The sequence below is a fragment of the Phalaenopsis equestris genome, unplaced genomic scaffold, assembly GCF_001263595.1.
Source record: "Phalaenopsis equestris unplaced genomic scaffold, ASM126359v1 Scaffold236069, whole genome shotgun sequence".
NCBI lineage: Eukaryota > Viridiplantae > Streptophyta > Magnoliopsida > Asparagales > Orchidaceae > Phalaenopsis > Phalaenopsis equestris.
In genome coordinates this window covers 65,551-80,841 of record NW_018253915.1, presented here as the reverse complement: position 1 = coordinate 80,841, position 15,291 = coordinate 65,551, and the positions used below count along the sequence as shown (strand labels likewise).

Genomic DNA, 15,291 nt, shown 5'->3' with positions numbered 1-15,291 from the left:
ATTTATCAAATTCAGATATGGTTAAATCCTAAAAACAGTTTGATATGCTAGTAAATAAATTATGATAAATCATAATAAATAGTTTCATAACTATAAAAAGATTTAGCAGGATTTATCACAAGGGACATCCAAAGATAAATATTAAATAACAAAAAACAAATGAATATCCAAAACTTCAAAGTACGTAGAAACTAGCTTTCACATTTAATTATATAAGTTAATAATTAATAAATTTTGTGTAGACAAATTAATTATTTAATATTAATATTATATTATTAGCTTTTAATTAATTGTTGATTATATAAATTAAAATTACTTAAATTTTAATTTAATAATTTATAACTTAAATATATCTTTATTCTTTAATTAAATATTAAATAATTAGATATAAATTATCCAATTATAATTAATTGAATAGTATATAAAGTAAATGATAAAAATTAATCAGTTAAATTAATAAAATTAACTTAAAAAAATAAAATAAAACCACAGCCTAATCTCCCTCTTCCTCCTGCCCAAAACCCTCGCCTGTCGCCTCCATCCACCCGCTCTCCCGCTCTCGCCTCTCTTGCCTAAACCCTTGCCTACATCCTCCCCCTGCCGTTTTCGCCCAAAACCATTGACTTCATGATCGAACCTTTGCACAGCCATCATAGCTAGCTGGGAAGGCAGCGACGGGATCGTGGCTTACAGAAACTACCGAAACTCTCATTTTCTCATCCGTCCTCTCTGCTCCTACCAGAAACCATTGAGACAGGTAAGCCTTTTGGCCCCATTCTTCCTCTTCGCTCATCCGGATTTACTAAATCCGCCTATTCACACAGGATTCAGTAAATCCCGTATTTATCGTGAATCGGCGTCATTTTGGGATTTACCGGAGCTCAGGATTTACGAAGGCTTTTTTTGTGCCGCGGTACCGTTTGGATCGCACAAAACGCGGTTCCATTTTTTCCGCGGGAGCGGGCTGCGTTTTCAGGATAAGCTGTTTATCCTGAAACGCTCAAGCTGCCCCAAACGCAGCCTAAATCCTGCGTAAATCCTGCTTAAAACCGGCTACCAAACAGCCCCTATTAAGTGTTTAACACTGGACGGTTTTTTATGTTTACCATTGTGAAACATAATCTCTTTTCCTGAAATTCTTGTTATTTTCCTTGTCACAAAATTTATAGGCTTTCATGTTCTTAAGCCCCATAGCTGTCAAATTGTTTTTGTTGATGACTTAAGAGTTGGTTGTTTACTTATGAATGATTGCTGCTCAACCATTGGGTTGAAATTTTTTGCTTGAAAGGGTTGCGAGAACCTACTGTGTGTATAGAGATAGTACTTGGGTTTTGGTGTCTGTGTTGGTTTGAATTGGGTATATCAAGTATGTTGGATGGCAGAAGCAATATCATATGTCATGCTATTGGACAAATGAGTGTTGAATAAGTGGTGGGCTTCTTTGAAATTGTTGTGATTGGAGTACTGCTATGGGACATTAGGTCACTTGTCTGATAGAGGTTAATATGCTGTGAAATCTGTGTAGTTTTGATTCTTTCATTGAATGATTTAATTTTTCAATTCAGAGTTTATATTGAGTTGAGCACAATTAAGCTTACATAAACTTGATACATTTTGAGTCATGTTAACTAACTCGAAATCCATCAATTTTGAATCCTAGCAGAATCAAACTTTGGGTCCGTTTGGGGCGGCGGTGCGGTGGCGGTTTTGATAGTTTTTTCTGTTTGGGTAAACTGCATTTTGACAGTTTTTTCAAAAAGCTTCCATTGAAATCTACGTTTTCCCATAGCTCCTGGTTATGTGCGGTGGCAGCTTTCTAGTTGCGGTCTGACTTTAAAAAAGAAAATTTGGTGATAACCACCACAGCTTTTTGAGCATTAGCTTATTATTCAACAGCTTTAAAACTGCTTTTTAATAAACTGTAGTTGTCCCAAATAAACCCTTCAACCACACACATACCTTTGTTCTTTAGAATCAATAATCATAATAATGGTGCTAGGGACGGACATATGCTGCGACAAATACTACAATATGATATAAATGTAAAAGGTAGGTTGTAATATGCTATGGATATATTATACTCTTTTGTAAATTATTAGCACAAAATTTCAATTTTTAGCATTTTGTATTAGCATTTTCTATTATAGGCATCATACAATGAAACATAATATAATATACTTTGGCATGAGAAGCTTAATAATAACAAGAGAAAAACAAAATATTATCAATAAGAATAAAATTCCGTCATCGTTTATTAGTCATTAGCCTTTCAATCCAACTACAAAAGAAAAACACACACTTTTAATAACATAAGAACTACCACATCAAGAATATTATAAAATTTTAGTTTAAGATTTTGTTTTTGGCATGTGTGCTAATAAAGAAAATATATTAGGAGACTGAAAATAGAAATATAAGTAAGAAAAAGTCCGTGCAAAGATGTATTCTTCCATTTTCTCTTTATGTGTCTTCTCTCACCATTTCTTTACATGCCCAAGTGACATGCGAGAATGGTGATCTTTTCTAGAATGGTTTTGTATTTTGTGTGGTGTTTGATAGGATCTACCTATGTGGTGCTTGATAAGATCTATTGATATAATTTTTTATGAAATTAGTTGATGCCTCTTGATTAAGTATGTCTGTGATTTCCTCTTGATTTCCCTATTATGTATTTACATTGGGAAGTTTTTACAATATATGTATTTTAGCTGTTTATGTTTGAGTTAACAAGAGTATTTGATCTTCGTTACCTTGTCTTCTATGTTAGACATGCAACAACAACAACAAGCCTTTGTCCCACTAAGAGGGGTTACTTACATGAATCCTTTTTCTACACTGCGTCCTATTGAGTGGCATGTTTTTATTTAATTTCTAATAATATATGATCACTTTTTATACAATATGCCCAAGCCTTTCTAGGTCCAGCTCTATCTTTCTTAGCATAAATCTAATCTAAAACATCAACTCTCCTGACCGGATCATCAGATGGTCAGCGTTTAATGTGATCAAACCTTCTAAGACGACTTTCTTTAATTTTGTCCGCCACTGGAGCTACACCAACCCTATCACAAATATATTCATTTCACATTTTGTAAATCTCTCTGTTATTCTTAGAATGGAGTCATCTGGAAGCCAATCTTCCGTTTTTTAATAATGTCCGTGAAAAGATATACCCAACATGGAATTATTTCACTAAATAAAACTTTTGATGGGAAGAAACAATTTAAATGTTTGCTTTTTGATTTGATATATAAAGGTGGAAGCATAAATAGGATGAAACATCTTCTTGGGGTTAAGGGATATTGCATAATGTAAAAAAGTTTCATTTAATATTTGCCGTCTATTTTTAAAAATTTTAAAATGATATTAAAAAAAAAACAATAGGCACAAGATGAGAAAGATAATATTCACCCATATGGTGAACATATCATTGAAGAAGAGAGATGCTCTTCTCATTGTAAATCACAAAGGTTAATTATTCATGAAAAAAGATTAGACATAGGAAAAAAGAAAATTGGATGAAATTGACAATTATTTTCCTCCTGAAACCAAGCCTAACTCGCAACATTGATAAGTTTGGTAGACATCTAATAAAGTTGTATGAAGAACTGATATGGTACATGTTAGATGGTTTTTTGATAGTTGAATTTGTTCAATGCATTAAACTCACATTTTGCTTGAAAAGCTATTTACACAATAGCTTCAACTAGTCCTAGTTATCAGTTGCTTTCATACTATCTAATGACAGTGAATTTGCTTAGAGATTATAAAGAAGAATGTAAGCTTCTCATTTATTCTTATAAATGATGTTGGAGAGAAAGATGTACTTGGATGACTAATGGATGGACAAACACAAGGAACAAATTATTGATAAAATTTTTAGTTTATTGTCCCAGAGTTATATGTTTTTTAAAATTTATCGATGTTTCTGATATCATGAAAGATACAACCACTGTGTTCTTTATTTGTTGAAGTTGTTAAAGGGTAAGTTCAGAAAATATCGTTCAGCTTGTGATTGATAATGAAGCAAACTATAAAGAAATATGATATTTATTACATAAAAAATATGGTAATATTTATTAGTCTCCTTATGTTGCGCATTGCTTGAATTTAATTTTAAAAGATATTGATTGCTTGTCTTATATAATGGAGCTTGCTAAATGCACATCGAAGGTAATAATATTTATTTCTAATCACATTTTTATTAGTTGAGAAAATGATCAAGTTGGATAAAAGTTGTGTGTCTTGGATTAACTCACTTTGCAACAACTTTGATTACATTAAAATTTCTTATGTACATAAATATATTTACAAGCACTTACTAATAGCAAATGATTTACAGATTCAAAATTGGCAAAAACTACTAATGAAAAAGATGCAAGCTCTATTATTTTGGATAGCAGGTTTTGGAATGATTGCCTAATCATATAAAAAATATTCAGGCCACTTGTAAAGTTATCTTGAATAATTGATGCGGATGAGAATTCATTACTCGGGTATGTCTATGATGGAATGTATAGAGAAAAAAAAAATCAAAGACATTCAGAATGGTAAAAATGTTATACAAGTCATGTACAACAATCATTATACCATGAATAATTGATGTGGATGAGAAGTCAACACTTGGGTATGTCTATGATGAAATTTATAGAGCCAAAAAAATAATTAGACATTCAGAATTGTAAAGATGTTATACGAGTCAATCACAAGCATCACTAAGAGGAGATGAGATGATCATGAATAATTGATGTGGATGAGAAGTCCTCGCTTAGGTATGTTTATGATGCAATTTATAGAGCCAAAAAAATAATTAAAGACATTCAGATTTTTAAAGATGTTATATGAGTCAAACACAAGCATTGTTAAGAGGAATTGAAATGATTAACTTCGTCAATGTATTCACTTTGCTACATATTTTTTGAGTCCACACGTTGAGTATGATCATGAGATTTATTTTCAGATACTCGAAGTCATGTAAAATTTAGTTGAATTTATTGGAAATAATAATGTATGTGCCAAGCCTACATTTGCAATGAATGAAGTTATATTTTATTGAGATAAGTTAGAAAGTTTTGGGAAGCCAATTACTCTGTCTATAACAAAAGAAATACAATCAATTAAGTTTTCAAATTTCAATAGTGATTATTAAAATTCATTTCTAAATTTGCAATAAATAAAATTCAATTTTATTTCTATAACTTCTTAAAGTTAATCATAACTAATATTATGTAGTTGAATAATGAAAAATGTTTGGTTCTAGTGTTCTAAATTTTAAAAGTTGGTTATTTGTATTATAAACCAAACATTTTTCGCCTGAATGTGAAAATTTGAGTGTTTTTAAGCAAATTCATACAAAATGAATAAATCATGTAGAACATCGAAGACTAAATGATTTAGTATATGTTCTATACAATCTTAATTTGAAGATAGTTATACTCACCAATAAGTTTTTTTTTAATATTTATGTGATATTTCTTTTAATTGAGAATATAATTTATTATTTTAATGTATAGGTTGTGCTTCCAAAGAAGAAGTTATGATTCATTGAATTACACAAGTATTGAAGTCATAGCTTTGAATTATTGAATATGAATATTCTCCTGAACAATTAGGATGATCTGAAAAATAAAATTTATAAAGTTAATGCAATTCCAATTACTAAAGGGTTGAATATAGAAAACTATAAACATTTTAATAATAAGTTTTTAATTTTATTAAATTTGATCGTCTTGTTGAACATAATTTTTCAAATTTAATTTAGATGTGGGTGAATTTGTTGATACTATAGATGAAGTAATGGAACATTTGGATTTAGATACTTTTGGGGAGACTCTTTTTAAGGATGAAATACTTGGAGAGCCAACATTTGAGGAAGAACCTTAAATATGCTTAATTTTATACTAGATTATTTGTATGAATGTCATATTTGATAACTATTTATTTGTTTTGTGCTTGAGAGATAACTTTCGGGAGTTTGATATCCTTTTTATTTGGTTTCTTGAGAAACATTTTGGGAGTTTGATATTTTTTTTTTTGGGTGCTTCTTGAGAGACATTTTTTTTGGGTGCTTCTTGAGAGACATTTTTTTTTGGAATGGAGTACTAGATTACTGGTCTTCATACAGTAATAACTTTTTTTGGGTGCTTCTTGAGAGACATTTTTTTTGGAATGGAGTACTAGGTTACTGGTCTTCATACAGTAATAATGTGTCATATTTATTGATTTATTGTTCTTCTAATTTATGAGCACTTTTACTCGCTATAATTTACTATATTTTAATGCTATTGAGTACTCAATATTATTTTTTTCTTTTATTTGCTTGTATATTTTTTTCTAGTTGATGCTAACTTTTTTTATTTTTAATTATTTTTTAGAGAAATAATTTTGTAAAAGATTGGAATGGAATAGTTTAAGGATTCAACATTGCTTTTTGCTAAGAAAAATGTTAATCATTTAAATGACTTGTTTAAGTTCATATATGATTTGTATTGCATGATGTATTTTTATATTACACATTACGACTTTATTATGTCATTTAAGTTTTACTTATTTTTTATAACATTTATGACTTCTCCCAACTTGACCTCTAGTTCAATCTTTAAACCTTGAATCTCCTTGTCTACCAGTTTAATGTACAATTCGATTTTTAAAACCTTTTGTGAACTCTCACTTTCCACCGACACCTAGTAGGCCTTTGCTTTCGATCAAACTCTCCAAAATTCCTAATTTGAGAGTTAGCCCCTGTTCTCACATGATCACCAAACCATATTTTTTTCTTCCCCAACACGTCCCCACCTAAACTCCCAAGCCTTCATGACATCTTTTTCTTCGGTTCATCTCAGGACACCACATTATCTTTCTTTCTCTCCCATCTTTGATTCTTTCTTAGCCTCTAAAAGTGAGTCAATGCTCAGGCTCTAGTTTTACATGATATATGACTCCATCTAATTACACGTGGTAATTGGTTTAGTAGCTTTAATAAATCATGTAAATCTGGATTTACTAAGTCTCGCCAATAACAAGATTTAGTAATCTAAGTTCTAAGTCAAAATTGTGAAGAACTTGAAATGTAACTAGATTTACTAATTCTAGGATTTAAAAGTTGTTATTTTTTGTCTGGCTTGAATTTAGTTAAATTTGACTTAAATACTTTATCATATAGCCTAATTCTTTCAAAGACTCTTAAGTGATTTTTTTTCTTATGTTTTGTTATTGTTAAATGTGTATCTTTGGAAATTTAATTTTTGTTGGAGTTATAAATGTCTCATTTTTTTTTCAGGCAGGGTGAGTGCTTGATTCCGACAAATTCACTTTATTTTCAATTAATGCGCTACACATTCGAGCATAAATATTTCTTTATTGCTATATTGTATAAACTTGCATTAGCTTAATGTTATATTGACTACAAAATGTTGAATATTTTCACAATTTATGCGGACATACAAATTTTTAGCACTCATATTCTTATGTTTCTTAGTATTGCGTTATACTTGTACCGGATGCCCAGTTATGCTGATTGAAGACTGGTATGGCTGGATCATGATTCTCACGCTCCAATATTTTTCTTCCCTTGTTCATATCTAGCCTTGCTATGCTCATTGAAATTTGATATGGCCTTATGTGGCAAATTTTGTGAAGTCCACTTTTTGCCTTGATTCAATAAATTTTTTCGCTCATGAACGCTTTTTTGAAATCACTCAAGCCCTCGCCTGTGTTTGAAAACTTCCTCTCTCTTACAAGTGTGAGCCCTCTCTAGGCACGGAAAATCCCTATCAAGCTTCTGAGCTCTCATTGTTTCTTGCATCAGCGCTCCCACGAGCATTTGCTCTAGAAGCTCATTCTAAGGCGAATTCTTTTGTAAATTTAGGAAGTTGTTTAGCTATACAATTTATGCTTGCATTTTCATAAATAATTATTTCATATATTTTTTACTTTATTATTATTAAATGGTTTGTCCCTTTTTGTCAAAATTTTATATTCCATTACTCAAATGCTTGAAATCAAAGCCATTCTTTTGTAACATTTATTTTATTATTGTTAAATGGTTTGTCTCTTTTTTTTCCCTAAATTTTATATTCCATGGCTCCAATGCTTGAAATCAAATCCATTCCTTAGTAACATTGAAAATTCTTGTTTTGTTTGGCCATTCATGCTAAACTTTGTTATTGCTAATGCACACTTTATTCTAGCCATTTTTAAAAATTCAGCTATTAATCATATGACAAGGTTAAGGATTATTTTTTTTGTAACTTTTACATTTAGTAGATATTGGACTAAGCAATGAACTAAGCTAAAGAAAAATATGAAGGTGAGAAGTGTAAAACTATTAAACTCTTTGAGGACATGCCAATTTTTTTTAATAATAGATTGAAATGGTCTATCATTGTCTAAAAGGCCTTGCTTTTGAGCTAAACTACAATGCTTGTTGAACATTTCTCGAATATTACAAGACTATCCTAAGTGTAATTGAGGTAATAGAAATAGTTAAACAATTTAGTGGAAGTTGTCGAAGTGAAGTGGTTGTCATAAATCTCAGTTATAATCTGACCAGCAGTTTTCCATTAATTGAAAGATACTTAGATATAAGAAAAGAGGTAATGTGTCTGCAAAGTAAATAATTTTAAGATTTTAGTCAGACATTGGAGTACTATCAAACAATTTTTGATAGTAGTGATAATAGTACCACTGAACTTTATGCCTACACTGGGGATTTTAACTTGTCAAGTTGGAGAAGATATAAAAGCTTTATTAAATTATGCTCATTTTCTGGAGTATACAAGTTTCAAGTAGGTTCTTTTCTCCAAATCCATTAGAGAATAATGATAGGTCCAAACTATTCTTGGGTATGTTTATTAGTCGAACATCTTGTTCGTGATTCATAATTACTCTGTGTTTTTCGCTATTGTTTTATTTTTCTGGTCGTTTAACAAAGCAGCGTCATCAAGTAAACAGTTTAGTTGCTTTTGTTTCAGGTTATAAAATGCTGAAAATTAGAACACCAAAGACTCCGAAAGCAAAAAGAGCACTTGTTAAGCGCGCACCTAAACTGGTAATTATTTATTAGTGTTTGCATCATGAGATATCAGATATTGACTATGATATTGGAATAAAAATTTCTTCCCCATATTTTTGGGTCTCCATGTTTTTTTCAGGTAGAAAATGCCAAGAAGACTCTCATACTCCATGGTACAAAAACAAGTAATGTCTTGAATGCTGTGTTAGGTCAGATTTTTCATTTGAAAAAGGGACTTGCTGTAAAGTTCAGTAAGAAGAATGAGAAAATAACGCCCTTTGAAAGGAGTGGAGAAGCATCTTTGGAATTCTTCTCAGTCAAAACTGACTGTAGTCTTTTTGTGGTAATTATTAATTCTACCTGGATTGGGACATTTATAAGGCTAATGCTTTTTTTTTAGTTAAAAGTGGATAATTTTATTTGCTCTGTTTAACGTAATGATAATTTTATTTTCTCTGTTTAACGTAATTTAATACATTTCTTTCATGTTTTTGTCGTAGAAAAAAATTAGTGTAGAGCTGTTTTAAAGCATCTCTTGTTTGCCAAATTGATCATTTTGTTTTGCATCTGTTTAAAATTGTTGCTGATGATTGTTAGTCAGTTGATAACATCAATAATTGTGTAGTTCTTCGGAATGGTTACTGAAAAATTTTATTGGGCAACATGTAATCCCGGCTAGCGTACTGCTTTTAATTCCTTGTAGTTTTTATCATTCCTTTTCTCTTACCATACAACAACCATACTCCAGCTTTTCACAGTTTAGTATTTATTGCGACAAAAGAATTAGTTCTTTCTTTTAATCAGCAGGGGAATACTTTAATCAGGAGAAAGTGACTCTAAGGGTGCTTTTTCTTTCCATGTAAATAAATCACGCATTTTTGGGCTATTTTTATTTCAATACCAATTCAAGTTATGTAGGACGTGATTTGGCCAAGCAAGTTCTGCCATAGTTCAGTGGCCATGCTTAGTTGTCGTAATGCCAACTAAAATTTGTATGCCTACGTTTTCATTTATTTTATATGTATTTTATTTTTCATGATTTTATAAAAGTAAACATTCAATGGGGAATGCAATGTGTTCATTTTCAAGTTGATGAGTTGATTTGTTTTACATCTTTAAAACATAAATTTCATGGACTTGAAGCACATACATCAGAGTCTCAATGCCAAATTGATCTCAAATTTTAAAGCTTAATTTTCCCTTCTTTGTTTTCATCTATGTGCTTTTAATCTGAACTTCCGTAAAGGTGTAGCCTTTGTTCAAATGAACGTAATGATGAACTCCTTTCTATTGTAATTCCTAAAGATATTTTTGTGAGTATTATATGCTAGTTGACTGATTGCCTTCATATATGTTAACTGAGTGTTCGATTGAGAGTGGAGAGTGGGAAATAGCATTTTCTACTTCTGGTAGAGGTGAACACTTTTCTATGAAGACTATTTGTTTCTAACTGGCTTCACTATATAAATGAATTTAACTTATTTAGTATGATACATTTATACATGATAATGATACATCAATGTAAATATTGGAAGATTTACATGCCTGCCATTAAATTTTATTTATTGCATGTTTAACACCAAAACCTTTTTACTTTTTTTCTATATTACCCTTGTCTAAATCCTGCAAAGACTATGCATTAAAATGTGCATTTCAATTTCAATAAATTAATTTTATTGGCATTTTTTATGTGATTTAGATATATGGTTTTGTATGAATAAATATTAAGATTTATATATTATAAATGTACATACATAAGTGGTATGTATGTAAATCTCTCTTCAATTAATGGGTTTAGCTCTAACATAGTCCCCGAAAATTTATAAATTTTATATGAACTCAATTTAGTCTCAGATTATCTTATTTCTCCAATTTAGTTCTTTGATTGTATAATGTTGCTTCCAAATGATCCCTTTTGGGAGCGAAATGAGATATTTAATAACATTTTTGACATGAAAGACTATTTTGGATCAATTTTGTACAATTGAAGGAGTAAATTGGAGAAATATGATAATCTGAGACTAGATTGGTTGCACAGGCATAGTTAGGGGATTATTTTGCGATTTAATCATTAATTTATATATTCCCATGACAATGTAGGTATTCGTGAATAAATGCGAATGCATACCTGAATATTGTTATAAATTTTTGTATACAAGTCATTCAACTTTTTACATATTATAATAGTTTAAATATTATAATTTTTATTAGGAATCTTTTCATGCATATCACACAATTCTTATGTATTTACACATCTAACATCTAAATTTTCATTATTATATTTATAACACTTTGGTGACGCAAACTTATGCATGAAAAGGTGTATTTCATTTTTAAAAGTAACCATTAGTGCTATTTTTAATGTGATATTAAAGATTTGAGTGTTAAGATGTAAATATGAAACTTTAAGTGTTTGATATGTAAATAAATAAGAATTGTGTGGTATGTATGTAAATGACCCTTTTATTTAATCAACATGTTAATTTATTTACATGTATTTCAAATAAGTTTCTTTATGCATTACTTCATCATGTATTATAACAACATTTATATTTATTATTAATATAACAACAACAAAAACAAGCCTTTATCCCACTAACTGGGTTTGGCTTCAAGAATCCTTTTTCTCCATTTCGTCATTTTGAGTGTCATATTTTCATTTAATTCTAATAGATTAAAATCATTTTTTATACAATATGTGCAAGTCTTTTTAGGTTTACCTCTGCCTGTCTTAACATCTGTCAAATCTAAAACGTCTACTCTCCTAATCGGCTCCTCAGATGCTCGACGTTTAATGTGACCAAACCATCTAAGTTGACTCTTTCTAATCTTGTCTGTCACTGGAGCTCCAACTCTTTCAAGGATATATTCATTTCCCATTTTACCTCTTATGTGTCATACCACTCATCCAACTAAGCATTCTCATCTCAGCAACACTTAACTTTGTTTTAAAGGCCAACATTCTGCGCCATAGATCATTGCAGGCCTCACCACCATCTTATAAATTTTTCCTTTCAGTTTAAGCAGTATTTTTCTATTATTAATATAAATATATTTTAATGATTTGCTTAGAGTATAAATCTTTATATTGCATTTTATAGGAATGCCATTGATATAATCTGAATGTCTATTGTAATATATCATATGATACATTATATTGTTTGGTTGTAAGAGTGTTTGTCTGCATTCATGGGCACTTGTTTTTTAGGAAGATGAGAGCATCTCATTTAGTGACCTCCGTAAGTGATTTTAGTGCGATGAGCCTAGGAATTATTTTTATTACTTATTTGCTAAGAAGTTGCCTTTTTCTTATCCCCTCCTACCAAAAATTTGAGGTGCTACACTTTCTCACATTTCATTTCTGGCTTCCTTCTTCTTAAAGTACAATCAAGCAAGCTTTTAGTGGATAACTTTTTCGTGCTCTGTCGATGATGAAGTTAGTCTAGCGGCCTTCAAAAGCTTCAAAATTCAAACCTTCTTTTAAGGGTACTATACCTAAGTTAAAGGGAGATCTTTATGTAAAAACATTTCTTTGTTTTTCTTTGTGAGCTCATATAATTTTCTGAGAAGCAACATTCTTCAGTGGTAAGTTAGTGTAGTTTATTTATATCTTTTCATTGTTGACTTGGTTGTGGATTCACATGAACACAATTCTTTTCAGGTTTGAACCATTTTACTTTTGATATAACCCCGGCTTGTTTATAATTTGGTTGAGGTTTATTTTTTGGTGCTTTATATAATTTGTTGTTGTTGTTCAGGGGACATTTTTGTTGATCTTTATCATTAGAGATAACTGAGTTTTTTCCTGTAGTTTGGTTCAAATTCAAAAAAAAGGCCCAACAATCTAATTTTTGGGCGGATGTATGATCATCACATTTATGATCTTGTTGAAGTTGGAGTGGAGAACTTCAAGCCTATTGAATCATTCAAATATGACAAGAATATCGCACCTCAACAAGGCTCAAAACCCTTCTTTACTTTTATAGGAGAAGGCTTTGAGAGTGTTGACGAACTGAAGCATTTAAAGGAGGTCTTACTTGATCATTTCAAGGGAGAGGTAAGCATTTAAAGGAGGTCTTACTTGATCATTTCGAGGGAGAGGTTTGATATTTATTATAATTTTTGTGGAAGATTTACATACGTCTATACTTCAATTTATATATATCTATCTTGTGTGTGAATACAAGTGGTTTGTATGCAAATGCCCCTTTTTTTTATTTGTACCCCTTACTTTTTCTTTTCCCCATATATTGTTATTTTTCCAATTTTTTCACTCAGGAAGCTAATTGTTTTTGCAGGTTGTTGAAAATCTGAACCTTACTGGAGTAGATAGGGTATATTTGTGCACTGCTATTTCATCCACTACAGTGTTGTTCAAACACTGCGCTATTCGACTTAAGAAGTCTGGCACATCCATTCCTAGAATCGAGCTTGTAGAAGTTGGTCCCTCAATGGATCTTGTTGTTCGGCGACATCGTCTCCCGCTTGAAGGTCAAATGAAACAAGCAATGAAAGCTGCACCCACACAGCCGAATAAAGTTAGTCTAAACTTCTCTAAACTATGCTTCAAGCTAGTGGCGTTGCATTTGTTCTTCTATTTAAGTTACTATTTTGTTTTGGCTGGATAATCTTTTAGTCCCTGACCATAGTTTATAGGCATTTTAATCTGTTCTATAAATGTTAATTAATTCTGTCAATTAAGACAAGCTCAGAACTTAGAAGCAGTTTTGTTTTACTTCTACTAGAGTCTGCCTCCTGTGCTATTTCTCATGGCCTGTATTCCATAGGGATTATTTAATCAAATTGTATTAAGTACCGTTGGAAATGGCTCTATATTGAATACCTTGAAATAGTCCTCGTATATCCAAGGATCATGAATATCAAGGATAATTGATCCAAATTTAATTAGAATGAGTTTTACAGTTATTAGATTTGTTTTGAGATTAGTGCAATACAATTGCTAATCAGGTAACGCTTATATTGAACTCTTTCAAAATAAATTTAATAGCTATAAAATTCATTGTTAGAAATTTTTGTCCGGATATTATGATGTAAACATTTTGCAAACTTATGTAAACCATCAAATTTACCCAAGTTTGCAAAAGATATTGATAGGCTTGATAATTTTTAAATTTAGTAGCTGAGCTAGTTTTCATTTTCATGCAGATTAAAAATGTCAGCCGAGATGAAATACAGGGTAAAGTGGGGAAAATATACATCCCAGATCAACAGGTATATTTTTAATAACATATGTAGATTATTAACTCTCTCATTTTGAAGAACAAGGGGCATTTACATACCACACAATTCTAATGTATTTACATATCTAACTCCTAAATTTTCATATTTACATGCATAACACCCTAATCTTTAACATCACATGAAAATTACCACTACTGCTAACTTTTTATAAGTGAATAATTATACCTTTTCTTGCATAAGTTCATGACACCAAAGTGTTCTAAATGTAAGGTGTTAGATGTGTAAATACAAAGGAATGTGTGTTATGCATGTAAATTTCTCAAACAAAAAAATGACAAGAGAATCCTGATTCAATTTTTGTTTTGAGATTAATTTACAGTGCCTTTGAAGTTCTCTATGATCAAATTTGATTTATGATATCTTTACGCCTATTTTCTTTCTTTAGTTTCTCTCGTCATCTCTATCCCATGTGATTTAATTGAGCTGCTTTTTAGGTTGGAGGTCTTGCGTTATCTACTAAGATGAAGGGATTTAAGAGGAAACGTCGGGAGGGTAAACTGAGTAATGATATGAGAGATGATCTATCAAAGAAGATGAAGATAGAATCTCAGTGAGTTGAAATTTTTTTTTTTCACGCCATAAATATTTGAAAAGACTGCCCCAGCGGTGTTTAGGGGCCTAAATTATTGTCATATTTATTAGGGATGATTTTGTGAATTAGGGAATATGTGTACTTAATTTTGGAAAAGAATTTTGAAATTTTGAGCATTTGTTTTTTCATTACTTTGGAGGAATATAAAATGTTTATGAAAATTTTTAAATACCAAGTCTCAGGTGGTCTGTATGTAATTATCCCCCCCCCCCCCCCCCCTTTTTTTTTTTTTTTTTTGACATAATTACATACAGAACACTCGAAACATTGATATTCACAAATTTACCCTACAGATGGTTTTTTTTAACTCTTGAACTGATGCATTTACACGTCACGATCAAACTATTGAGAATTTGATAAAATGAAAAATATGGGTTGGGATTTTACCATGAATTTTGATATTTGATTGAATTTGATAAATGGA

General features: G+C 30.8%; 1 protein-coding gene across 1 annotated transcript; it reads left to right on the top strand.

The window, feature by feature from the left end:
- The first annotated feature begins 482 nt into the window (after nt 1–482).
- On the top strand, nt 483–14,996 carry LOC110039268 (ribosome production factor 2 homolog). Its single transcript, XM_020744277.1, has 7 exons — nt 483–757; nt 8,973–9,049; nt 9,153–9,356; nt 12,825–13,070; nt 13,312–13,551; nt 14,180–14,245; nt 14,710–14,996. The coding sequence occupies exons 2-7, from the start codon at nt 8,981–8,983 to the stop codon at nt 14,827–14,829; spliced, it is 945 nt and encodes a 314-aa protein (XP_020599936.1). The 5' UTR covers nt 483–757; nt 8,973–8,980; the 3' UTR covers nt 14,830–14,996.
- The last annotated feature ends 295 nt before the right edge of the window (nt 14,997–15,291 follow it).

Bases quoted from the DNA above. Each gene is read 5' to 3' on its own strand.
- LOC110039268 (XM_020744277.1), top strand. From the start codon at position 8,981: ATGCTGAAAATTAGAACACCAAAGACTCCGAAAGCAAAAAGAGCACTT. The intron at 9,050-9,152 runs GTAATTATTTAT...TGTTTTTTTCAG, and splicing joins TTAAGCGCGCACCTAAACTG to GTAGAAAATGCCAAGAAGAC. The intron at 13,552-14,179 runs GTTAGTCTAAAC...ATTTTCATGCAG, and splicing joins CACCCACACAGCCGAATAAA to ATTAAAAATGTCAGCCGAGA.